We start from the raw sequence: 26,767 nt of genomic DNA, 5'->3' as shown, positions 1-26,767 counted from the left end.
GGTGGCAGTTTAATGTAAGGAAACCAGTTTTGTGGGGACTGGAATTAAGGACTTGCAGGCCATGGTAAGGAACTTGGCCTTTATTCTGTCGATAGGATCCAACTATATATTTCAGAAAAGTCACTCCAGCAGCAGCAATGAAAATTAAATACGGATCTGAAGACTTAACATCCCCAAAGCATATCTGTTGGTCAGCTCTGCGAAGAGGCCAAGAAAATACCTTTTGTACTTGGAGCTGGGGCAGCATGGAGTAGAGAGGTTCCTGAGACAGGCTGACATCCCTCCACCCGTCTTTGTCCGTTCCCCACTTCAGCCGCCCTCAGCTTTGGGGCAGCAGCTGAAGACACCCCGCTTCTCCTCCCAGCGCTCTTCCCTCGTGGACCTCTGGAGGTGTTTTCTAGAGCTTTCCAGATGACAGCCAGGCCCAGGGGCTGCACATCGGGATAATAGATCTCAAGGTGGTTGTGTTTTCCCAGCACAGCACAGAGCAGGGCCCGATCATGCGGTCGGTCCCTCTGTGTAGCAGGCCTCATTACTGTGCTCAGTATGGGATGGGCAGAGGCTGGCAGAGCTGGGGAACCGGCTCTGACCCCCTAAAGTATAACTTAGAGGAGGGGGTGGGGAGGGAGACATCATTGATTTCCTGCCTGCCAGGCAGGTCTGCCTGTGTGAGCTCATCTTTTCAGGGAGGCACCCATACCGCTACAGCGGACTTGAAAGCTGGGTGCCTCCTAGGGTTCCATGGTGGCACTGGGTCCTTGATACTGTAAGCAGAAATTTGTATCTGTGTCTACACAGACATTTCTCTGGGGAGCAGGGCTTCCATCATGTTGAAAAGGGGGCCATCTGTCCTCAAAATAGTTAAGAATGCCTGCTCTAACTCCTACATTTGACAAGTGGGGAAACTAACCAGAGACCCAGTGAGTAGAAGTGATTTACCCAAGGATACAAGGTAGTGGCAGAGGCAGATCTAAAAGCCTGATCCCCTGGCTCCTTCCGGGAATCCTCGCTGCTTCTCTGGTGGGATCACTTCCTGCCCCATGGACACACGATGTTGTCTTCACTTTACCAACAAATGAAGTTGTAGCTACCGTTGACTGAGTGATTAGTGTGTGCACGGCACAGTGCTCAGTGCTTCATTTAGTCTATTTGTTCACAAAACAGAATCGTGCTTTTACAGAATAGGCAGCTGAGGCTCACTCAGAGAGGTTAATCACTTACCCAAGATAGACAGTAACTGGAGGACCGCGATGGCACACTCAGCTCTTCTGGGGCATCCATTCTACCCATCCCCCCCTCCCATCTTTTTGTACCCCTGGCTCAGTCTGGCCCAGACCAGGACTTCCCCCTCCCTGCAGTGTTCTCTGATGGGCCCAGCCCTGGCTGTTTCTTCCTTTCTCTGGATAGGCAGGACCACTGTAAGTTCTTCGTAGGCAGATGGTCTTGGTTCAACTCTCAGTCCTGCTACTTCCCTGATGGCTACCCTTGAGCATATTTACTTCTCCTCTCTAGCTCTGCTTGTATATGACATGGGAATAATAATACCCAGATCTTGGGGATTTTAAGAGGATTAAATGAGATAATTAACATCCATCGAGTCATTTATTCAACAAATATTGGAGAATCTACCATGAGCCGTGCAATATCACAACAGTGGTGAGCAAAACAGACAGTTCCTGCTCTCAAGAAGGGTGTGGCCGGGGCTTCCCTGGTGGCGCAGTGGTTGAGAGTCCGCCTGCTGATGCAGGGGACGCGGGTTCGTGCCCCGGTCCGGGAAGATCCCACATGCCGCGGAGCGGCTGGGCCCATGAGCCATGGCCGCTGGGCCTGCGCGTCCGGAACCTGTGCTCCACAACGGGAGAGGCCACAACAGTGAGAGGCCCACGTACCGCAAAAAAAAAAAAAAAAAAAAAAAAGAAGGATGTGGCCAAGTTGCAGAGGCACACATGAAATATGTAATTAGACCAATGTACCTGATACAGGCTGTGATTTCCCAGTTCTGTAAAAGAGATGTGTAAGTTCCTAGGAGAGTATAGGAAGGACGTTATGCAGCCTCAAGATGCATGGAAGCCCTCTTTAAAGATGTAACACTTAGTTTGAGAGCCAGTGGATGAAGAGGAGTTGATCAGGTGAAGAATATTCCAGGTAGAAAGCACGGCAGGCATGCAGGCCTGAGATGGTGTATTCATTTGCAAGAACTGCCATAACAAAATACCACAGACTGGGTGGCTTAAACTACAGAAGTTTATTTTCTCAAAGTTCTGGAGGCCTGAAGTCTAAGGTCAAGGTGTTGACGGTGCTGGTTTTTCCTGAGGCCTCGCTCCTTGGCTTGCAGATGGCCGCCTTCTCATCATGGTCTTTTCTCGGTAGGAGGCCACCCCTGGTGTCTGTACCTCTTTTTATAGGGACACCAGTCATATGGGATTAGGGCTCCACTCTGATGGCCTCTTTTTAACCTAATAACCCCTTTGAAAGCCCTGTCTCCACATGCGGTCACATGGATCAGGGCACAACCTCATTTAACCATAATTACCTCGCTAAAGGCCCCACCTGCAAACACAGTTACACTCTTGAGGTATTGGAGACTTCAACAGATGAATTTGGGGGGACCAGAATTCAGATGGGGAAGAGCCTGACTTGTTCTACAAGCTGAAGACAGGCCAGTGTGACTGGAGCGTAGTAAACAAAGAGGGGAAGGGAGACGGGAGTGAGGCTGCAGAATTTGTGGAGGCACATCAGGCAGGGCTTGGAGGGCCATGGTACAGAGTGCGGATGGTATTCTGAGTGCAGCGGGGAGCCACTGGAGGGCTTTTGAGTCCAAATGGGAGAGAGAGGATCAGGGGTCATTTTAAGATAGTAACTCCTGAAAATGGATTGTTGGGGCAGAAAGTAGAAGTACGGAGTTGGGGGCTATTGCAGTCAGTATTTCAGAAAGGAGTCCGTGGTGGTGGGCGTGGTTGTAGAGATGGGGATGGTCGGGGGGAAGGATGGAGACACGTGGCTGCATCCATAGGACATGGTGGTGGGTGGGGTACAAGTGATCAGAGTGAAGATGAGGGTGAGAGAGAAGGAGTGTGACGGGTGACTCAGATTCCCGGTTGAGCAGCTGCACGGGTGCTGGTGCTGTTTCCTCACAGGGGACAGACTGGAGGAGGTGCCGGTTGTGATGGGAGGATCAGGGGTTCCATATGGGACCTACTCAGCGTGAGATGCTTGTGAGACACCCGGGTGGGCATTTCAAGTAGGCATCTGTTTAATCTAGATGTGAGCTCAGAAGAGATCTGGGCTGGAAAGATATAGTGGGAATTATCCACCTGTAGAAGGCTTTGAAGACACAGGAGTGGAAGCAGTCACCTGTGATGAGCATATAATGGGGGGAGGGATTAAATCCACAGGCAATTCCAAGATTTAGAAGCCAGGGAAGAGGAGAGGCCAGCAAAGGAGGTGGGGAAGAGGGCAGAGGATGAGGAAAAGCCCAAGAAAGAGGGCCTCTGGGAGCCAAGAGACAAGAGCACCTGAAGGGGAGTGTCCCCGGTGGGATAGATGCCGCTGAGGGACCAAGGAAGAGGCATGTGCCAAATCCTGGCTGAATGCTGGGCAGCCAGCGGGCACCCGATCGACGTGGGATCCTTTTCCTGGCCACTCTCTCCGTCTTAATTTGTTCCTGTATTTCCGAATATCTATTGCCTTTTCCCTCAGATGACAGTAGGAACCCAAGAAATAATGAGTAAATGAATGAAGATGTGAGTGACAAGCGCAGCTGTGACGGGTGGGCTCCGGGGTGAGGTGCAACTCCCCTCATCTCCTCTCCTGCAGCCCTGGGCATTGGTTTTGTCCCAAGGCTAGGCTGGGTGCAAGATTCCTGGACACTGATGGCTCCTGTCTAGCACAGGGCCCTCTGGGGAGCCACTTCTCATGCTCATCAGGCATCCTGGCCTGAGCAGGACCGAGACAGTCCCCTTGGCTGCCGGTGCCGGGAGCCGCCTCCCTCAGCAGGTCGCTGGAGTCCCTGTCGCCTTCCTCCCACCCGCCCAGCGGTGTCGACTGCACTGTAATCACACAAGTATGATGCCATTAAAATGTCACATTTGGAGAAATCCATATAAACAAAGCATTAACAACCGCTTGAAAATTGTAGTCTTTACCACTAATGACCTACTTTGTCTATGCACCCACCGTACCCTCCTGCCACCCCCAAGGGCTGCCGCTTTCCCCGGCCTCGCTTTCAGAGGCAGACCAGAAGGTACAGTTGTGTCTGCTGCCTGGAAAGCCTTAATGTTTAATGTGCTGGGAGAGGCTCTTTGATGCGTGTGTCCGAAGTTGGCCAGGCCAGGGGGAGCCCGGCACTGAGCCACTTACCAAATGAGACAAGAGGATGCCACACTGCCCTACCACACCCCTGCCCTCCGCACTGCCCCCGGCAGATCTAAGATCCTGATGGTAGAAGAACCCATGGAGAGAATCTGGTCTTTGGGAAACTGAAGAAAGAGGATGGTGTTGAAAAACAGGAGGGTCGGATTCATGCCATTGGCTTTGACTCCCTCCTTTCGGGAAGAGATTGAACCTGAGACTTTGTGTAAGGCCTTGCAGGAGGAAAGGGTCCTGCCCAGTGGCTGTGGACCAGAGTGAGTCCAAGCTAAGAACGTAGGTGGCTGGAGAGGCACGGGGTGAGAGGGCTTTGATAGTTTTTACCTCATTCCCAGGACAGTGCTCTGGAAAAGTGGAGATACTGAATTTTCTTTGTCACCAGAGTCTAATTTTAGTGCACTAAGGAAATGGATTACTTAAAGGAATCTTGTAGTGAGTGCTCTTAGGCAGTAGGACATAAACCAAAGCAGCTCTGGCCAAGTGATTAATCTCTTCCCGATGTATCTCAATTGCAAATCCGGATCCCCAGAGAGTCCCTTCTGTGGTTAAAGTCAGAGTAAGCTTTATTCTGAAGAAGCGAAAGAGAAGACCACTGTGGGTTAAAAGACGTTGAATTAGAGGATTGGCGATGTTTTATTTTTGTTTTTATTGAAGTGTAGTTGACTTACAATGTTGTGTTAGTTACTGCTGTACAGGAAAGTGATTCAGTTATACATATATATACATTCTTATATATATATATATATATATGTTCTTTTCCATTGTGGTTTATCATAGGATATTGAATCTCTGTGCTATACAGTAGGACCTTGTTGTTTATCCATTTCATATATAATAGCTTACATCTGCTAACCCCAGCCTCCCACTCCATCCCTCCCCAACCCCGTCCCCCTTGGCAACCACCAGTCTGTTCTCTACGTCCATGAGTCTGTTTCTGTTTCGTAGATAGGTTCATTTGTGTCAAAACTCTAACTCAAAAAGATACCGTCAACCCCTATGTTCATAGCAGCACTATTCACAGTCGCCAAGACATGGAAACAACCTAAATGTCCATTGACAGAGGAATGGTTAAAGAAGATGTGGTACATATATACAATGGAATACCACTCAGCCATAAAAAAGAACAAAATAATGCCATTTGCAGCCACATGGATGCAACTGGAGATTATCATGCTAAGTGAAGTAAGTCAGAAAGAGAAAGGCAAATACCATATGACAGCACTTATATGTGGAGTCTAAAATATGACACAGATGAGGGTAGAAGGTGTTTTAAATGTCACTCCAGCACTTGACATCCCTCACACCGTTCAGGATTAACCTGCAGAAGGGATCATGCCACAGGGGCTTTAACGAATGGACGAGAATGGTTGGTGATGAGCACATCATTTGGGGAGCAATTATTGGTGCTTCCTAAGGTGAGAGAGATGCCCCTGTGGGTCTTGTTTGCAAAAGCAAGTGCTTTATAAATCCCTTCTTTATAGTTCATGCAAGATGCCATAGACGAGATTCCTGCCAGGCTGTAAAGATGGTCAGTATTTAGGACAGGCTCGTAAAGATTCCTCCCAGTTTGTCAACCCACTGCCATTATCACTTGCTATGTTGCCTGCAGCACTAAATTTGCCCTTCGCAGAGGTGGGCATCCTGCCTCCACCCAGATTCAGCAGCCATGATGTCTGCTGGGTCTGCTTTTGACATAATAGAGCCCCTTTCACTGAAAGCCAGCCAGCAGCCCCCATGGAGTCCTGGGAGATAAAGCCCTTTCAGAGTTATTCACTCCAACCCCACACCTGCATATTCAGCAGCTGACCTAGTTTTGAGGGAGCTGGAGGGTATCTGGATGTCACCTTATTTACAGAGCGGATAGAAAATGCGCTAAGCTCTGGGCCCTGCCTGCACACAGTATCTGGGGAGATCTAGCCTGCACCTCGGAGGCAGGCGGAGAAGAGAGGAACAAATTCTCCTCCGCCAAGAGCTAGAGGCTTCTTGCTAATGTCACTTTTGGGGAATGAATGATAGGGCTTAGAGGACATGACTCTGAAACTCCTTCTAGCCAGAAAATCCAGTTTAGCACCTTTTGACCTATGGATTAGGGGAGGTGTTTCCAGGATAGCCTCGGCGGGAAGTGTATGATGGGGCTTCTGGCGGGCACCTCCTCCCCCCTCCCTCCTCCATCCTTCTCTAGGCAGGAGCTGGGTTTGGAAGCCTCTTTCCACGAATGACCCTCTGCCATTGTAGGTCCCGGTAAAGGATAGGATGGAGCTCACCTGCCTGGGTTTAATCCCAGCATCTGCACTTACTAGGAGTGTGACCTTGGCTGAGTCTCTTTAGTTCCTCAAGCCTCAGTTTCACCTTCAGTAAAATAGGGTTCATAATAGCACCGCTTCAGGTTTGTTCTGAGTACTCAATCAGTGAGTGACATCTTTAGGACAGAGACTGGCATGCAGTAGATGCTGCAAAACAATTAGTTGTGATTGCTGTTCTGAGTGACTATGTGCAGTGTGCGAACCGATCACCTTTTCAAGTCGGTCCTCTTCCCTGGCTTCTCACAGCCATCTCCATCTTGATTTCTCCAAGGTCACCTTTGCCCAAGAAGAACCTAGAGGGAGATTTGGGGAAGCTGCAAACCTTGCCAAACATATTCCTTGTGAGGATAGCTGTAGGACTGGCCATTCTGGCCCTTGGAAGCCAAGTCCCAGGACGCCTGGAGAAGACCCTCTGGGGCTAATATGTCAGACGAGGAAAGGGGCCAGCAGTCGAGCAGGGAGCAGGCTCCTTGGCCTGATGGGTGCCTTGGGGTCTCAAGCAGGTTCAGGTTTCTGACCCCACCCCTGAGATCCCCAGGTCTCCCCCCAGAATCACCCAGCACAGCCTCTGTGCCTGCCCCAGACCCCACCTTCACACACATAAAAAAGGGAGTTAGCGCAGAGGCCACGCAAAGCTCAGTTTCCAGCCTTCCAAGCTGGCAATGACCTTATGTATTCCTTTTTTAAAAAGTCGTTTTCTGGTTGTGTCGTTTGCATGGCACTGTGCTCAAACCCATATCTGAGATGGGGCTTTTGGGTGGATGAGCCCTCCAGAGCCCCAGGCAACATCAGCATTGCTAATGAACTGTCTCTTTCATCACAGCTGGACAGTAAGGAGGTGCATCCAGTCACCTGAGGATGCAGTCACAGGTCACATTTCTGCCACAGGGAAGGAAGAAGCTAAACGTAAATTAGCTGACTGTACATCGTAAAACTGTAAAATTTTCTCTCCATTAGCATTCAGTCCGCAAAAGGAATGATAGTAACCACAGCAATGTTGACAATAATAAGGTGTTACATTTGCATTATGTTTGCAGAGCAATTTTCGTGTCTTATCTCATTTCTGAGACTTAATCCAGGACTGTAAAATTGTGTGGGGTAAAGATTCATATTGCCCTTGGTGGGGAGGAAGAAACCGACCACAGGAGGTTGAAAGGGCATGCTGAGCAGAGCCAGGCTTGGGACCGGCTTCCCTGACTCCTGTTTTCTTTTAGCATCTATGGGACCGTCGACAGGAACTACAGGATCTTCTCTAATGACGTGCATCCCTTTCTCTGCCCATCTCCACCTCCCCACACATCAGCACTCTTGCTGCTGCATGTCTGTCCAGGTGAAACTGGGTTGAAATGTACAAGGGGCCCCTTGAAAGAGAAGAGAGGTCACAAAAGCTTGACGTGTATAGCATGAGCACTTTTCCCTTCGTTTCATTCTTCCCTCCTTTATCTTTACCCTCTTCCTTTTATCCTATTACTGTCTCTGGGTCACAATTTGGTAGCCCGCAGACTCACCCCATGGGTATATTTTGTTTCACCCAAAGGGGAGGTTTAAGGCAGTGTCACTAGGCAGGTATTGTTTGGCCCCTGTAAGGTCTTCGCTCACATTTCTGTTCTCGGTGACCCTGAAGGCATGTTCATTTGTGACCCTTGCTGCACACCTTGGTTCAGTCGGGCCCCTTGAAAATTACTTGCCTCCATAACTATTCCTTGAGGCTAACGAGATTACTGATGATGCCTTAAGATATTTCCTGGCCCTGTACAGGTGAAGAGGGAGACCTCTTCTGTCACTGGGAAATTCAAGTCTCTTTTTTAGTGTTTTGTTTTTTTCCTGCTTCTAGTGAGTGAGACTCTTACCACGAGGCTCCATCTCTGTTCCTCCTGGAAGCCGCTCTGGCCACACTGTTGGGCCATCCCAGGAGGAATGCCCTCCTCTTCCCTTGCAACCCTGCCCTGAGAGATGGCTGCAGTGTCACCCTGGCAGACCTCAGTCTTTGGAGGTGACCCTGTGCCCAAGACGACTCAGCTGTCCACACCAGAAACAATGAGTTTCAGTGTCCGGTTCTGTTTAGCTGGAGGCCTCCCTTGCTGAGCTCACTTCTGGTCCCCTCTCCCTAGGTCCATGCCCTCTCCTTGGTCCCTCCCGAGCACAGGTTCCGTCTCTTCATGCCTGGTGTCCTCCAGCGCCAGCCTCCTGGTTACAGGCACAACCACCTTCCTTGTGCCACCATGCAGTCCACCAAATCTTCTTCCTCCTGGGCCCCGTTTGGTTACTGGGCTCCCTCCCCCACTTGATCTCTTGCTCTCTGGGTTCCAGAGCTGGAAGGGACAGAGGCTTCTCATGTTCCCATGGTCTGTTTACTGCTCCATCTCTGAACACAAAGAAGATGCGGAAATCGATGATGCGGGTGGGGCCAGCTCTCTCTTAATCCTCATGCCCACCAGCAGTTGGGAGGTGTTCTTCAAGCAAACAAGTGATATGAGATGCCCATCTCCATAAAGGAGCTCTGGGTTTGGTCTTTGGTGGTGGAATGTATAAGGCGTTGGGTAGGACGGGAGCAGACATGTAGCATTACAGCTCACTCACCCTGGCACGTGCAGGGAGACCTTCTTACCCAGTCACGCTGATTTATACTTCCCCGGCGCCTCCCTCTCATGCTAATTAGCAAGCAAATTAATCTCCATATAAGGCCCAAATTGCATGAGACTCTTTTTCTTCCCCTATGCCAGAAACAAAAGCTGGGCTTCTGTCCAGTCTGTTAATCACATTATATTTCACAGTTGGAGTTTTCAGGCAATTATAATAATTATCAGAACTTTTCTTCTTCCAGAAAGCTCGAAGCATCCCCCAAAGCTGTATTTGCATGTGATGTGCAATTGGAAAATAGGTGGTCAGTGTGTGTATTGGGCAGTGATGGGGAGGAGAGAGCTAGGCGGTGGTGTCTCTTGTCCAAGACCAAATGAGACTGAAGCCAGCAATAGTCATTGTGGTATCCAGACTGTCAAGACCCCCCAGTGGCTCAGAGAAGCCACAGCAGACCCAATATCTAGGCACCTGGCTCTTGAGGGAGCGGGGGTGAGAAGGAAAGTGGGGAAGAAAGACAGAAGGAGGTGGAATAGAAAAGTAAACTTACCCTTGATGAATTACCTGCTACCTCATTTGGCCTGAGAAATGGCCCTTTCCTCCTCTATTATATACCCATTCCATCTATCAGATTCTTTAAAAGTGACTTTCATATAATTAATACTAGCCATTAAACTACAACATTGAAGGAGCAATTGCCTAATTCTGAGGAAAATTTAAATTTATCACCAGCACCCGAGATAAAATGAATCCTAAAGAGAAGAAGAGAAAACCGCACAGAAGATAAATAGAAAGCCAAGTGGGATATTGACTTGATCCTTCTCCAGTGCAGGGTAATTTGGCTTCTAAAGTGAGTTAGATCATAATAAATTAAATTTAGATTTCTGCACATCAGTTAAATAACTCCCCAGACAGAATTCCAGTGAGAGGAAGAGGTGATAATACATGGTGGAAATATTAAAATGGAGATCTTATCTAATAATCCATAATTGATGTGCTGTCCCTGGATGAGGGAGAAGGATTTCGCAGCTCTTTCCTTTGTCATGAGCCCAGGTGGGTGAGTGAAGGGCTGGCTTGCCCCTCCTTCTTTGTTTGAGTTGGTCCTGCGGACTGTGGGGAGTCTGTTACCGGGAGTCACCCCTCTCCCAGACCATTCCTACCAGGTAGGACTTAACATAGCTGTACTGCTGTGATGAGGGATTCTGCTGTCCTCTCTTGACTAGACCTTGGAAAAACAAGGTCACTTCCCAGATGGATGCACATTAGGACAGTACAGAGGTAGGCAGACCCTCCTGCATTTTTGTGACTGCCTAGCAGGGTGAACAAAGTGGCCCCGTGGATGAGTGGAACATCTGGTGATGGGGAAAGAACACTGGTTTTGAGGTCAGAAGTCCTGGGTTAGAGTCTCAGTCGTCTCCAGCAAGCTCTTATGCTTTCTCGAGCCTCAGTTTTCCAATCTGCAAAATGGGAACAACCTAACTGGCCTGCCACCTGCAGGGGGTTAATACAAATGAGATATTCCAGTGAAAATGCTTTGAAGACTGTAAACGTTTCTGTTTGTCTTTCAATCATTATTATACTTTTTTGTTTCTAAAAATTCTCTTTGGTTCTTTTACAAAGAACTTTTGTTCTTTCCTAATTTTTTATGCCACATTTCAACCTACATATGCTTTATTTTGTATCTGTAATTTCTGTGTCTGGATCTCTTGGAGGATCAGAATACGTTGTTTATAGTCTCCACTCACTGTCCCTTATAGTGGACTTGTTCCCTCTGCGTCTGGTCATTTTTTATTGTGATTCCATCTTTTGGTGAGCTACGTGGGAATCCTGGGAGCCTACCTTGGAGATGCTTTCCTCCAGATAGTATTTATATTTGTCTCTGCTGGGAGCCAGGTTACAGCTGATGTGGGACCATTTAGTCCCACTTCTTGACCTTAATCATGGAAGACTCAGGTTCAGTTACTCCACCTTTTAGGAGCCTGGCTTTACTTTCTCAATGACCTTTACCCTCGGGGCAGCCTCACATATTGTCTTTACTTACCATTCAACTATCCCAGCTCTGGCTTTAGCACCGTGTATTTTCCCTGGCCTCACTTCTCCTCTTGTGGTGAAGATTTTCGTTCTAGAAAGCCCAGTCATGCATTAAAAACCACATTTGTGGCACTTCCCTGTTGGTCCAGTGGTTAAGACTCTGCGCTTCCAATGCAGGGGGCACAGGTTTGATCCCTGGTCCGGGAATTAAGATCCCGCATGCTGTGGGGCGTGGCCCAAAAATAGAAATAATAAAAAAATAAAAAATAAAACAAAACAAAATATACCTTCAAAAAACCCCACCACATTTGTTGTTATTTATGCAGGATCTAGCTGTAGTTCAGCATGAAGTTCCTGGTGAGTATCTGGTCTGCCATGGTGCTACAAGCAGATGGCTCCAGCGGGTAGAAGGCAGGGGCACTTGGGGTGGTGCTGGGAAGCCACAGGCTGCGGTCCTGGAAGCAGCCTGGATGCGTGGAGATGTGAACGCCAGGCTGCACAGCTAGCATAGAAACTGGGTCTACAGGCCTTGAGGCACACTTCTCAGTTGTGTGAACTTGGGCAAATAATTAATCCTGCCCGTGCCTCAGTTTCCTCACTTGGAGATTGGGGATACAATTTTCTGTTGTATATTGGGATTGTAAGGGTTAGACATCATTTGGGTTACCCCTCCCTCACTACTTGCCTCTGAGGTTCTGACAGGGGAGCTGGGATGGGTAGTTTTGTGTGCCCAGTAGGTGGTGGACCCTATCAAAGGCACAACAAAGCAGCTTCCGTCTAGGAAGCCTGCATATAAAAGATAGACTGTATTATGAGCAATGTCTCCCTTCTCGTTCTGCACATACGGAAGGGTTTCCAGGGTGTTTGAATTCCTTGATGAGCCCCACCCGACTTCACTTACTCCTGTTCTCTTGATCCTTTGGTAGACCTTTTGCACTTCTCTGTGTCATTTTTTCTGAGTTGCAAGTCTTATATAATGGGGGGTTGGAAGACCTGGGAATACATAGTTGCCATTAAATATCTAAAGGGTATGAAAAAGAAAGGTCAGATTTGCATTAAATATCCCTGGGGGTAAAACCAGGCCCCAAAGGGAGACACTACCAGGAGACAAATTCTGGTTCAAAATTAGAAGAAAACTTCTAGAAGTTACAGTCCTTTGAAGCTTGGAGTGGGCTTCTTGGGACCGTTCTGTCCCTGACTTGTGGGATGTCCACCGGTGGAATGTTACACTAGAGTTTAAAACATTGGGTGGATAGATGAATTGTATCGTCTTTAAGTGATCAGTTCTATCATTGTTTTCAATTATGACCTTCTGTGTGTTAGTCTCTCACATTCCCATCTTCCTGCAGGAATCTGCCTGCAGAGTTCCCCCTTTCTTGCCCTAGGCTGGCAGGATGAAGCCCACTGCTGAGAGGAGAATGACTGCCCAGAAGGGGGAGTGAAGAGCAGGCGGGAGGGTGGTGAGAGGGAGGGGGTACAGACATCCTTGCGTGGAGGAAGATCTCTAAGCAAAGAAAGAACTGGACCTCAAAAAATGGTGGGAAACACATAGGTAGTCTTCGAAGGTAACCCAAGAAAATGACAGTGAGGATGTACTAAGGTTGAGTCACCTAATGGTGGAGCGCATGGGAGCTGGAGCTAGGCTGCCTGGGCTCAAATCCTGGCTCTAACACTACCTGTGTGACATTGGGCAAGTTACTCAATCTCTCTGTGCCTCGGTTTCCCCAGTTATAAGATGGGAATGGTACTACTGATATCTATTATAGTGAGGATTAAATGTAAATACTTAGGACACATGAGGAGAGCCCCCCAAGGTGTTAGCTGTTTATTACAGGGTGAGTCTGAGACATTCTCTTTAGGATCAGGTGCAATTCAGAGTAAGATGGAAGCCTTAGCAAAGGCTAGAGATTTTCTCCTTTGAAAGTGAAAAAGAGGAAAATTAGATCAATAAGAGAAAACTAGTAATACCAAGCTGGGGAAAGAAGGGAGGGAGACAAAAACATTAGTGGAAAATAGAGGCATCTTCAAAACCTAACAGAAGGGAAGGCTACACCCATGATTCCTGAGCCAAGTAATCAGCTTGAAACCAGCGTGAGAGAAAACAGGCCAGGGAAGGATGGAGGAAAGGGAATTCATGATTTCTCGTGGAAGTGTGGTGAGAGCAAAGAAATGAAGCAACTTAACAGATGTGCTTTTGAGCTTTCATTTTTGGTGCCAAATTATTTAAGCACTGGTCTTGGCCAGGGGGTTGGCTGACTTAACCAGATAGTTTCTACTTAAAAGATGGTCTTCATTTTTGTTTGTGGCATCATACGCCTCTTTCGAAACACACACACTCTAGATTGAATAAATTCCGGTCAGAAAGTCAAGTGGTGGCAGCTTGGGGGGCCGTGTGGCAGTGGGCGCAGTTCTGGGGTAGGCCCTTGGTGGGGCTCCTTGGTGTGTGTTCTTGTTTTGGAAAAGCATTTCACCTCCTGTGCTAGGAAGGCTTGTGAGGGTGAAAGTGCCTGTTCAGAAACTCTCTTGATGTTCACATGAGCCAGGAAGCGAGGAATCCGATGCATGGGTACAACGTACATGCCCTGGGCCCTTAGAGGCCAGATGTGGGGACTTATGAATTGAAAAGCTTGGAAATCAGCTCCAAATCAGGACTGGAAGTATCTGGCAAAGTCGCTGCCCCTTTAGAAATTCTGGGAGGACCGTGGTCAACTGTCTTCTGGGGGCCAGCAGAGCAGGAGTGGCTGGCCCTTCCTGCGGGCATGTCCCCCACTCCACTCCTCCAGGGGGGTCTTTCTCTGCCCATTCATCCTCGGCAGAGAGGATGCCCCTTGTTCTGTCTATAATAAACAGAACAGACCATGGCGCTGGGAGGCCCTGTGGAGATTCAGTCGGGGTCCCTTCACTTACTAGCCATCGTGCATGGGCAAGCCACCTTACCTCTCTAAGTCGACCCCTCCCTGTCCAAATGGGGGTTGTGTGAGGATTCTGTGACAATACCTGCAAGCTGCTTCATAAAATAGAGATTGCTATTCAAATGGTAGTGTTGTTTTAAACACAGTCTCACCACTATTTAATACATCCAGATATCATTATAGAAACACCAAGCTCCCAGTACAGGGAGGTCCCCCCAGTGGATCCAGTGCAGCAAAGTGGGAACCAGCTCTACACCTGTGACTATCTGAGGGAGTGGTCCCCTCCAAGGATGCCCTTGACTGACTGCTCAGACAGTTTCTCTTGTCAGCCTGGCTGCTGCTCTGGCTCTAGGCTTTCTGGAAGCCAGCTGAGTTCTCACGGCACCATCTCCAAGGATGCCAAGGATGCCTAGCTGCCCTTAGGGTGGCGATTACCAGACTGAGCAAACCACCCAAACTTGTACCCCCTTGGCCCTGAGCCTGGTCTGGTATTAATAGAAAGTAGGGATTGGGGTGAGACTTATAGAGGTTGGTCGAGTGCCCTTACTCCAGCCCCTGTGCCTCCCCACGGTGCCTGTCCCACCACCTGCTTCTCCAGCTGATGGATGGACCTGTACACCTGGGCCCCATCAGCCTTCCCTTCCCACCAGGTTAAAGTGCTAAGGTTACCTCCCAACTGGTCTCCTCGTGGAGCTTTCTTCCCTCCACTCCATCCTGCACATGCAGCCAGAGATACTTTCCCCTGACCTGCTTCATATGGGACTAGCTGCATTCTGGAATTTTCTTTCACTCATGCTTTCTTTGCAGTCCACACTCTAGCCTCCCCATTCTGACCTAGCCATTCCCTGAGCAGATGCTCCTCCCCGGAGCCATTCTGCCTTTTATCTGGATTTTCACTGCACACGTACTTCCCTTCCCCTTATCCCCTTAAGCAAAGCAAAATCCCTGCTCATCCTTCAAGTCCTAACTCATGTGATGCTTCTTCTGGGAAGCCGTTCCCATTTCCCTCGCTCCTCTGTTATAGGTGTCTTCATGCAGGTGTCTCTACAATGTTGCACCCGCTGGAGGGCAGGGGCCCTCTGTCTCTGCATCTCCCCTCCCCAGCACACAGCACTGTAGGGGCTCACAACTTATTCTGAGATTTGCAGTGAATTCAGTGGGGCATGAGCCAGCTGGAGATGGTTCAGGGCCCCATGGCCCTTCCCGCAAGAATGGGAAGTCAGGGTGGCCCTGAGGTCATGTTCCAAGCACAGGTGACATCTGTCAGGCTGTGACATGACACAGCCCAGGCTGGGGGTTTCATACCACCCCCACACAACTACCCCCATGTAGCAGCAGTATCACAGGACATTAATAAAATCAATTATTGGATAAACATCACTGGTTTCCAGTGCTTCATTTTGCGCTATTAGCAGGAAAATGCTGTTTCAAGAGGAGATAACAGAGAGAGAGAGCGAAAGGGAAAGATCAATTATCAGATAAGAGGCAGTGGTGCCTGAGATGAATGTGTATGTGGGCGAGCGGCCCCCCTCACCTGCCAAATAGGGGCCGAGCGCTTGCACCGCTGTCGGCAGCACCTGCCCTGGGCCTTCCTGTTTAGATGCCCTGAGTGCAGAAGAGCATCCTGGTCAATGATGGGGTGGGTGGTACCCGGGCAGCTTCCGATACGTGCACGGCGAGGAGGGTCAGTAACACATGAATGAACCTCTCATCCTCGATGCCAGCCCCAGGGCTCCGGCCCTCGTGGTCCAGGTCGGAGCCTGGTCAGTAGGTTCTTCCTGGCACAGTGCTCTTTGGGCTTTGATGCACCTGAAAGGTCTGAGCTTTGTTGATACAGACCGGCTCTCCCCTAGTGGGGGCGGTACTAGCATCCACTGGGCAGTGGCTATCAAGGGAAGCATCCAGTTGGCTGAGGCCCTGAAGCCCATACCTCCTGCTGGCTGTGTGGAGTCTCTGTTGGCTGCGGAGCTGGGGTGGGCAGGGCAGAGGCGGCAGCCTGGGCTCTGGGCGGGAGCCGTCGCCTCCCTGTGTGAATCCCCTCACCTCCTCTGCGCTGGAGGGTCCAGGAGACAGAGCTCTGCTTTGGGCTCTGCCACCATCCACCTGGGCGACCTCAGACAAGCCAGTAACCTTTCTGAAGGCTTGTCTTCCCTACTCTGCAGAGGGTCTTGGGGAGGGTGGAACGGTATCGTGAATGCAGAAACCGCCTTATACATTCGAAAGTACTGTCTTCTCTTGTGGTGAGGGTTATTACTTGCTCTCCCATGGATGCTTCCTAAAAATAAGCACAGATTCCTGGGTTGGAGGAAGAAAGGAACACACAGGCATCCGTCTGGTGGGTAGCACACCATTACAGACGGATTGCTTACTTCTCATCGCCACCTCTCTTTGGCAGAGGAAGGAATGAGAGTCACTGTGGACCAGCTACTATGCGCCAGCCACTGTGCCAGCACTTTTCACCAAGTGTCTCAAATTACCCTGGAGAAGTGGCCTCTGGGGTTAGTATTCTAGAATCCAAGTCCCAGCCCTGCCGCATCCTAATTGTGAGATCTTGGGCAAGCTACCTGGGCTCTAGAGCCTGCTTCCTTGTCCGTGCAGTGGGAATACAAGCAACATCCATCTCCTAAAACTGCTCTGAGAACTACACGAGATAATGTGAGTATAGGTCCTAGCACAGTGCCTGGTATGTGAGCACAGCACTCATTAAATGGTAGCTGTCATTGTCATCGTCATTCTGTGGCTCTTATTGTTGCTCATGGTTTTATGCCCCTATCTTTTTTTTTTTTTTGTGGTACACGGGCCTCTCACTGCTGTGGCCTCTCCCGTTGCGGAGCACAGGCTCCAGACGCGCAGGCTCAGCGGCCACGGCTCACGGGCCCAGCCGCTCCGCAGCATGTGGGATCTTCCCGGACCAGGGCACGAACCCGTGTCCCCTGCATTGGCAGGCGGACTCTCAACCACTGCGCCACCAGGGAAGCCCTTATGCCCCTATCTTTGAGCTAAACCTCGCCAGCACAAGCCTGGTCTTGACAGCTGAGTACTGACAGACAGAGGGGGCTGAGAGGACCGGGAGCCATCCTCACAGACTTCCTGTTCGTGTCACACAGATTTCGGATGCTGACTGGGATGACCTATGGGACCAGTTTGATGAGCGGCGGTATCTGAATGCCAAGAAGTGGCGCGTTGGTGATGACCCCTATAAGCTGTACGCTTTCAACCAGCGGGAGAGCGAGCGGATTGCCAGCAGCCGGGTGGTCCCAGACACTCGCCTTTTCAGGTACTTCTCCCGACCCCTCCCCACAGTCATGTCAGATCCACAGCAGGCTTGCTTTGTGCAGCGCCCAGGGCCAGGAATCGGGGCAGGAAAACCGTTTGTTGCCAGGTAGACACGAAGGGGTCTGTGATGTTGCAGTTTGCCCCGTCTGTGCTGCTTGCTGCCGTGAGCCGTCCCAAAGCACCCCGTGGAGAGGGAGGAGGCCTCCACCTGCACCCTGCCGCCCTCACCCGGGGCTCGCCCTAGGCATACCCGCCAGGAAGTCATGGAACACTAAACAGCCTACAGCCAGAACCTTTCTCCCCTGGCAGCTTCCCATGGCCTGGCCTGGCTTTCACACTAGGGGAGGGCAGGCCTCTGGGCAGTCAGGCTGGTGATCTCTTCTGTTGCTGGGAGGTGCCCCTGGCTTCTCACGTGCCAAAATGTCAGGCCGCCAGAGGTGCTACAGCCTGACATTTTGGCACGTGAGAAGAGAAGCCAGAGGGGCCTCTACACTTGCTGTTGGGTCCGCTGTCTGCTTCGGAGCAGCCCTTTCACACAGCCTCTGTCCTGCTATCCCCTTGGTCAGGCCCCCTTCAGATGGGTTGCAGAGATCAGGCCTGGGGCAATGTGGAAAGCTTTGTTTCCCAGCAAAAAGAGGCTTTGTGAAGGCGCTTTGCCTCTCAAGCCTTCCTAGAGTCAGCCAGCCCTTTGCTTCCTGGGGAGGCCTGAGGAAGCAGGTCAGTCTCACCCAGCGCCTCGCCTCCTGACCTCCAAGCTGGGAGGCCCAGCTGTGCCAAAGACCCATGAGGGCGTGTTTCCTGTCTGCTGCGGGAAATTGACTTGGCACCCAAAATAGCAGACCGGCAAGCTTGGGGTAGAGGGGCTTGAAGGCAATGTCAAATGAGAGACTGTAGGATTGGTGTTAGCTTCTTAGCTTTCTGTGTCTGTTTGGGCCTATGGGTACCGAATTGTGGACATTGGGATTTAGAAGCAGGACGGTAAAAATTTTCATGACAAACGAGGCTGGTCAATCAGGTGGTATGTAAGTTGGCGGTATGGGAAGGCTGGTGGACTTGGTCTTCCCGACTAGGCTGCACAACTCAGAACCTTGACTTATACAGCTTATTTCCGTGGAGGGGTTTGACCAGTCCTGGTTAATCACCATCACGCCTAAGAGGAGCCAGAGTCCTGGTTTCCCCCATGAATAAAGCCAGGGGACTGAACTGGATGAGATCTATGCGTTCTCACTCTGAGAGTCTGTGAACTCAACCCTCCCCTCGAGGTACCCAGGAGATGCTTCCTTAGCAGTGGGGCCTGGAAGTCCCCTTTACCCAGGACACTCCCTGCTGCTTGCCTGAAAGCTTCAAGTCAGAGTCTTGTATTATTCCTATTAAAATTCCGTAGCACTTACTCTGGTCCTTGGACCTGATAGAATTTTTTTAAAATATTAGATTATTTTATTTCGCGGGGCGGAGAGTATGTATAGGAGAACAGGGAAGAGAGAGCAGGCGGAAGGCTGAGAAGCTCCACTGGGTCTCCAGCGGGTGGTGCCTCCCTTGTCTTGTGTCCAGATGCCGAGGCCCTGTAGAGGGACACAGGGACACCACCTCACCAGGAAAGGGGCTGGTGCAACTGGGTGACAGCTGTTGGAACTGCCTCTGAATGCTCCCACCTGCAGGAAGGAGGCGTCGGGGAACTCACTGAGCAGGCAGATTTGCGGGGATACCTGAGCAGGACTAAAATCTGCGTTCACCCTGTTTTATGATCTGAGAGGCAGAGAGGAAAGCATTTTACAGGGCTGGACATCGTGGTAGTTGTGGGTGAAGAACTCAGCCTGTCCCCAGGGATCTGAGTTCCCCAGGTCCAGTTCCAGGCTCCCTACCTGACCCAGTGTGTTTCTTCTGTGACGTAAGTGTGATCTTCTGGGATTGCAGCAAGAAGGGAAGAGAAGATTTAAACAGAATGCAGACACCCTTTGGAAGACAACGAGGAAAAGTGTATCAACCACGTGTCTGCCTCGGGACAGTGCCCTGGCTCTGTGGGAGCTCGGATTGTGTTACTCAGAGAAGTTTAGATTTATGGATCCTAATCTGAAAGAGCAAGAAGGGGAGAGGACAGGGCATTGGGAATGAGGGCAAGCACATGGGACCAGGCAGCCACGGCACACGGCCCCGCCTCCTGGGTGCAAAACCCTAAGCAAGCCCTGACAGAAGCCGCCCCTTGATCGGCTATCTGCAGGCTGAGTTTGGTACGGGACTGACCCTGTGCCTGTATCACCCTCGTGGTGATGGGAGGTCCGGAGACTGCAAAGCCCGATGTTCTTCTCTCAAATAGGCCCCCACTGAGTGGTGACCTTCTGTCTACAGGACCTCCCACTTCCAACCCTTACCTCCCAGGGAGTCCGTGTCCTTGAGGTTGAAGTCACCAGCTAAGTCCCTTAATCCTTCTGTGATTCTAGCCTCTCTGCTGTATCCTGCCTTCATCCTCCTCCACCCCTGGGGCTTGCCTGCCTGGGCTGACAGAGCCCCAGGGCCCATTCTCAGGCCCTGCCTGTCCCAGCTCTGACCAGCTGTGGCTGCTGGTGACCTGCGTCCACCTGACCAGGGATTCTCAATGGTGACTGACATTTGGGGCTGGATAACTGTATGTTATGGGGGGCTGTCCTGTACTTTGGATGTTTAGCAGCATCTCTGGCCTCTACCTACGAGAGGCCAGTAGCACCTCCCCGAGTTGTGACAACCAAATAAGTCTCTAGACATTGCCAAATGTCCCCTGGGAGCAAAACTGCAATGAGAACACCTGCCGTAAAGCCAGCCCTGCTTGTAACCTGAGTTCTCAAGAATGAAACGTAAATATGCCTTCTCAGCAAAAGGATGAGGCCATATCTTCCCCCTAAGTCAGAGTCAAGCAGAAGGCAGTACAGCCCAGGGGTTAATGCTATAGAGTCTGGGATCAGATCACCCTGTTTCCAGTCTTGCCTGTGCTGCTGACGAGCTGAGCGAACTCATCATCACCTGGCTTCTCTGGTCCACACTTTCCTCTTTTGAAAAGTAGGGATACAAATAACAATGGGGCTTCCCTGGTGGCGCAGTGGTTGAGAGTCCGCCTGCCGATGCAGGGGACACCGGTTCGTGCCCCGGTCTGGGAAGATCCCACATGCCGTGGAGCGGCTGGGCCCGTGAGCCATGGCCGCTGAGCCTGCGCGTCCAGAGCCTGTGCTCCGCGACGAGAGAGGCCACAACAGTGAAAGGTCCGCGTACCGCAAAAAAAAAAAAGACTGTCAACACGGGGTGCTTCATCGGAGCATCCTAGTCCCGAATTTTCCCCCTAAGGCCCATTGTTCTGTTAACTCGGATGAGAGCCTTAATTTCCAGGGCACTACCTAAGTCCTGTGGGGTCACAAAGATGAATGGATATGGCTGCCTGTGTTGGGGGCTGGAGGTGGGGTGCCATAAATATTTCAATGTGAGGAAGAGACAGCGTCTAGCTGGGGTGAGTCTGAGAAGATTTCCCAGGGGAGTTCTGCTGTTTATAAAGCATTGACTGGTCCAACAAATAGTCCTCATTTTCCAGTCCTGCCGCCCCCACCCCTGTCACCACATTCTGGTGACAACAGCTGGATTTGCTATCATCCAAGGAGCTCATAAAACGTCTGGCAGACAGGAAGCCATGAAATGGAAGCACACCCCTCGAGAAGGGGGGATATATTTTGATAAGGCCCATGTATATTTTCGCTGTTGCCTAGCAATGCTTATTATGGGGTCGCTTTGATTGCAGGGGAGCAGGTGGCAGGGTGGATGCGCCCGTGAGCTGTGAGCTGAGAGGAGTGGAGCTGGGAAGCCTCATTAGGTCACCTCCCCCGGCCATGCTGGGTTTGATTGTTCCCCTCGGCGGCATATCCTCCTGGGCTCTGTCCAGTGCGGTGCTAAATCACTCGAACAGTGGGATGCCCATCGCTTGCCTGGAGGGAAAATTCCACACTTCGATACATCTCACCGGGAAGACATTTTTCCTTTGCTTCTTTGCATCCTGGGAAATGAAGGGGCCGTGGCCCAGTCTAGGATCGCATTTATCCTTCCTTGAATTTACTCGGTTGGAATGGCTGGCAAAGATCATCATCATTTCTATCCTTGTACTCGTCACTTAGCAGTAATAGGATCAAAATCTTTGTGGCTGGAATGGCTAAGCATAAAAAATGTTCATATTCCCTCAGAGTCAAGGCAATTCTGCTAGCTCAGCATAGACTTGGTGATTCCACATCAAAGGGGAGGGGATGGGAGCGGAAATCCATCGCAGACAGTTAGCTTTTCCCTCCTGTGCGCCATTTCTTAATACAGGAGTTTGCAAGCCCGTTGACAGTGGTTCTGAGAGTGCTTCACTCCAGAGCATCTGAGAGTTTCAGGGAGCTTTGGAAGGGAATAGCGGGAAGAGTTTTCCAACAGCCTGGAATCTCTCAGCAGGAGAACTGTGTCTGCTGCCCTGGGTACCCCTGATTGCAGGACCCCTTACAGGCTCCGGGAAGGGGTTCTTTCCAGGGTGCGGAGGAAGAAAGACCGCAAAGGCTGAGAGAGCAGGCGTCTCTGGGCCAGGATTCCTTCCACTCAGGTCCCCTGTTCCTTGTGTGCTGCCCCTGCAGGTCCCTCCCTCAACCCCCGGCCTGCGCTATGAGTTTCGGACAGATTTCCCCAAAGGGCAACTCTTCAGCCTTTGAAAGGGGGCCAGTCAAGAAAAGCTACTGATGAGAACTCATCTGGACAAACCACCTTAGCTAATGTTTTCTCACACCTTGTTTCCTAGTTAATTCCCACCAGCTTGACTTCGCACCAGTGTGCATCTCACTCATTCACTCATTTCCCCATTCATCCGCTCAGCACATTTACTGAACAATAACTGCATGCCAAGCTCCGTGCTAGGAACTGGTCTCCGCTCCCAGGAGCTCATGGTCTAGTGGGAGAAGTGCACAGCGACGGGTTCCTGATGCTCAAATGTGGATTGCCCTGAAGCCATGTCCTTATTTCTGGAGTTAAGGCACAGCCTTCCCGCCCTTGATTTCCAAGCGCCCATTTCCTGCCCTGTCTCTGGTTGGGTGTAGCTATTTCTGTCTTGACCCTGGAACAGAACAGAGGAGTTAAGAGCTTTCCCATAGGAAAAAGACAAAATAGCATTAGGCTGGCGTAAGGAGGAGAAGGAATTTACATGTGAATGGGAAGCAGAGGCTTTTTGAAGGAGGCAGCATCTGGACCGCAAGAACTAGGGGAGACAGGTAGGATTTTTGCAGGTGGGAGGCATTCCAAGTTGAGGGAACGGTGTACCAAAGGCAAGGAGATGGAAGAGCCACAGTGTTTTGTGGGAGTCAGTCCAGTTTCCTTGAAGGGTGGGTTAATGGAGGGGATGAGTGGGGGAGGATAATTCTGGAAGGGATACTTTGGGTCATGTTGGGGCAAAGCCTTGGATTTGGGGTGAGGACCTTACAGTTAATTCAGTAAACACTGGAATGCTTTCACTTTCACACTTGACCTGGCCCCTCATCAGAGCAACCCTGAGAGAGGCCCTAGACAACACAGCTTGGGGCAGCACCATATTTGGGGAGCTCCTGCCTGGGGGAGGGGACCAAGCCCAGCCCGAACCTGGAGCCGGCCCAAGATGGTGGAGCGCAATGTGGGATCTTGGCTCTGAGGCTCTGGCATCCTCAGGGTGGGAGTGTTGTGTCTTACACCTGGGAGTTTACTCAGAGGTGAGGTGGGAGAGATGAGAAACCAGAACTGGTCCGGCAGGAAAAGGAGCTGGTGGGGACCTGGAAAAGGGGGTTTGTCCTTGACCCCCAAACTAACTGCTGGGCTTCAGGATTGAGTACCAGTACTGGCTGTGGAGATTTGGGCAGAACAGCAAGACTAGCAGATTAACCACATACCTAGGTAAGGAGATCCAGGCTCAGAGAGGTTAAGGGACTTGTCCAAGGTCGCACAGCTAGTCAATGCTTGGGTGAAACTCAAAATCAAGCTTTTAGATTCTAGGTGAGCATGTGTATGTGTGTGTGTATATATATATACACATATATATATAATTCTATCACAAACATAAAACCCCTATTATGGCCAGGTTCACTGAGTGAATGTGTGTGTGTGTGTGTGTGTGTGTGTGTGTGTGTGTTTGACTTGTGCTTGTAGGAACAAGCGGAAGAGATGATGCATGAGGATTCTGGGCTTCAGATAAGATAGTTTGATATTTTTATTTTAGTTTTGCTTAGAGACACAGAAATAACATATTTCAGTTGGTTAACGGAGTCAGTAGTTTATTCTGGTGTTCTGTCACTGAGGCCAAATTCTAATGGGCAGGTACCCCAAGAAGAACGCTGTGTGGCTTTGAAAGGTACTAAATGGCCTTGGTCTGGGGGCAGATTTCCCTTCCTCCTCCTTGGGTTTGTCCCCTTTATTGCATGATGCCTGAGGAAAGAGGCAATGGAAAGAGATGTAGAAAGAGACGGAGAGGTATATTCAGTGCCCAGAATAGGAAGCTGGTTTGGAATTAATATTTGCCATGAACAAAAAACAGCCCACAATACTTATTATTTATACATATTGCATAATTAGGCTATTAGGGACATATCAGTAAATGAGCAGTCCTGGCGCTTGCTCTCATGGAGCTGAGATTCCCCAAGTGAGCAAATCCCCCACTGGATGATTGGGAACTACCTTAGTGTCCCTACAGGCCACCAGTCCCTCCTCACCTGTGGGTCACTCCTCATGGGAAGAATGTTCTCTTACTCTGGCCTTGAAACTAAGTCCTGGTGCTCAGGGCCAGTAACACCAAGGGGAAGGTGGTATCATTTCTCTCTCTAAATTATCTTTTTCTTGAAAATTTGGTTTGGGATGTGTACTTTTTTTTTTCGCGGTATGCGGGCCTCTCACTGTTGTGGCCTCTCGCGTTGCGGAGCACAGGCTCCAGACGCGCAGGCTCAGCAGCCGTGGCTCACGGGTCCAGCCACTCTGCGGCATGTGGGATCTTCCTGGACCGGGGCACGAACCCGTGTCCCCCGCATCGGCAGGCGGACTCTCAACAACTGCGCCGCCAGGGAAGCCCTGGGGTGTGTACTTTTAAAGGTCAGAGGCAGAAGGCTGAGGGGACCTTGGATTTGCACTCTGTGTTCTGGGGTGTTCTCTCTAGCACTATGAAGGGCACCAGGATGGTTGGAGTTCTAAGAAGGGGACAAGGCACTGATGAGTTTGCTACTTATTTCATTACAGTCCTTGCCTATTTCATGGGCTGTATTTTGAATCCTTCCAGTTCCGTGGCTTTTGAAATATTCCTGCAAGACCAAAATATACCCATGGATGAGGATCTCTCTTCATCTTAAGTAAACTTTCTATCAAAGTATCACATACATATAGGAAAGTTCACACTTTGTACAGGTACAGCTTGATGAACTTTTCCTAAGAGCAGTTACCCATGTTCCTATATCAAGCACCTCGGTCAGGGGCAAGACCCTCAGTTTGCCAGAAGCCACCTTTGTTCCCCACTCTGCTCAAGTAACACTGTATGGACTTCAAATGCCATAGACTAGCATTGCTTGTTCTTGAACTGTTTATAAGTAGAATTACACAGTGTGTGCTTTGTGTGTCTGCCTTCCCTCAAAGGTATGTGTATGTTTAATCCACTTGGAGTTTAGTTTTGTATAGGGTGTTAGGTAGTGTTCTTATTTCGTTCTTTTACATGTAGCTGTCCAGTTTTTCCAGCACCACTTATTGAAGAGGCTGTCTTTTCTCCATTAGAGGAAAACATAGGTAAAACACACTTTGACATAAACCACAGCCAAGATCTTTTTTGACCCACCTCCCTAGAGTAATGGAAATAAAAACAAAAATAAACAAATGGGACTTAATTAAACTTAAAACCTTTTGCACAGCAAAGGAAACCACAAACAAGACGAAAAGACAACCCTCAGAATGGGAGAAAATATTTGCAAATGAAACAACAGACAAAGGATTAATCTCCAAAATATACAAACAGCTCATGGAGCTCAATAGCAAAAAAACAAACAGTCCAGTTAAAAAATGGGCAGAAGACCTAAATAGCCATTTCACCAAGGAGGACATACAGATGGCCAAGAGGCACATGAAAAGATGCTCAATATCACTAATTATTAGAGAAATGCAAATCAAAACTACAATGAGGTATCACCCTCATGCCAGCCAGAATGGACATTATCAAAAAATCTAGAAACAATAAATGCTGGGAAGGATGTGGTGAAAGGGAACCCTCCTGCACTGTTGGTGGGAATGTAAATTGATACAACCACTATGGAAAACAGTATGGAGATTCCTTAAAAAACTAAAAATAGAACTACCGTATGACCCAGCAATCCCACTACTGGGCATATACCCTGAGAAAACCATAATTCCAAAAGAGTCATGTACCGCAATGTTCATTGCAGCACTATTTACAATAGCCAGGACATGGAACCAACCTAAATGTCTATCAACAAAGGAATGGATAAAGAAGATGTGGTACATATATATAATGGAATATTACTCAGCCATAAAAGAAATGAAATTGAGTTATTTGTAGTGAGGTGGATTTACCTAGAGTCTGTCATACAGAGTGAAGTAAGTCAGAAAGAGAAAAAAAACACCATATGCTAACGTGTATATATAGAATCTTAAGAAAATAAAAAAGGTACTGATGAACCTAGTTGCAGGGCAGGAATAAAGAGGTAGACATAGAGAATAGACTTGATGACATGGGGTGGGAGGGGAAAGCTGGGGTAAAGTGAGAGTAGCATCGACATACATACACTACTGAATGTAAAACAGTTGGCTGTTAGGAAGCAGCAGCATAGCATGGGGAGATCAGCTCGGTGCTTTGCGATGACCTAGTAGAGGGGTGGGATAGGGAGGATGGGAAGGAGGCTCAAGAGGGAGGGGATATGGGGACATGTGTATCCATATGGCTGGTTCGCTTTGTTGTGCAACGGAATCTAACACAGTATTGTGAAGCAATTATACTCCAATAAAAATCTATTAAAAAGAAAGATAAGTGTGTGAAATCCAGACACATTTTGCAAGACAGTTTGTTCATTCTCATTGCTGTGTAGTATTCCTTTGGAGGAATATATTACAATTTATATATCTGTTCCACTTTTACTGCTCATTTGGGGTTTTTCCAGTGTGAGCCTCTTGTGAAAAGAGCTCCTATGAGTCACCTTGTATTTGTCTTCTGGCAAACAGGCATATGCGTTTCTGTAGGGTGTATCCCTGGCAGCTTTTTAAGGTTTTGTCAAACATCTAAGGAAGCCGTTAGACCGTTTCCACCCCCACCGGCAG

General features: G+C 49.6%; 1 protein-coding gene across 2 annotated transcripts in view; it reads left to right on the top strand.

The window, feature by feature from the left end:
* Positions 1-26,767, top strand: part of GALNT14 (polypeptide N-acetylgalactosaminyltransferase 14) — a 211,821-nt gene that overhangs the window by 109,243 nt on the left and 75,811 nt on the right. For both annotated transcript variants that reach the window (XM_060117198.1, XM_060117199.1), the window contains exon 2: positions 17,299-17,468. In XM_060117198.1, the coding sequence (XP_059973181.1) occupies positions 17,299-17,468 (170 nt within the window). The remainder of the gene's footprint in view (positions 1-17,298; positions 17,469-26,767) is intronic.

The sequence above is a fragment of the Mesoplodon densirostris genome, chromosome 14 (genome assembly GCF_025265405.1).
Source record: "Mesoplodon densirostris isolate mMesDen1 chromosome 14, mMesDen1 primary haplotype, whole genome shotgun sequence".
NCBI lineage: Eukaryota > Metazoa > Chordata > Mammalia > Artiodactyla > Ziphiidae > Mesoplodon > Mesoplodon densirostris.
This window is presented reverse-complemented; position numbering and strand designations above follow the sequence as displayed.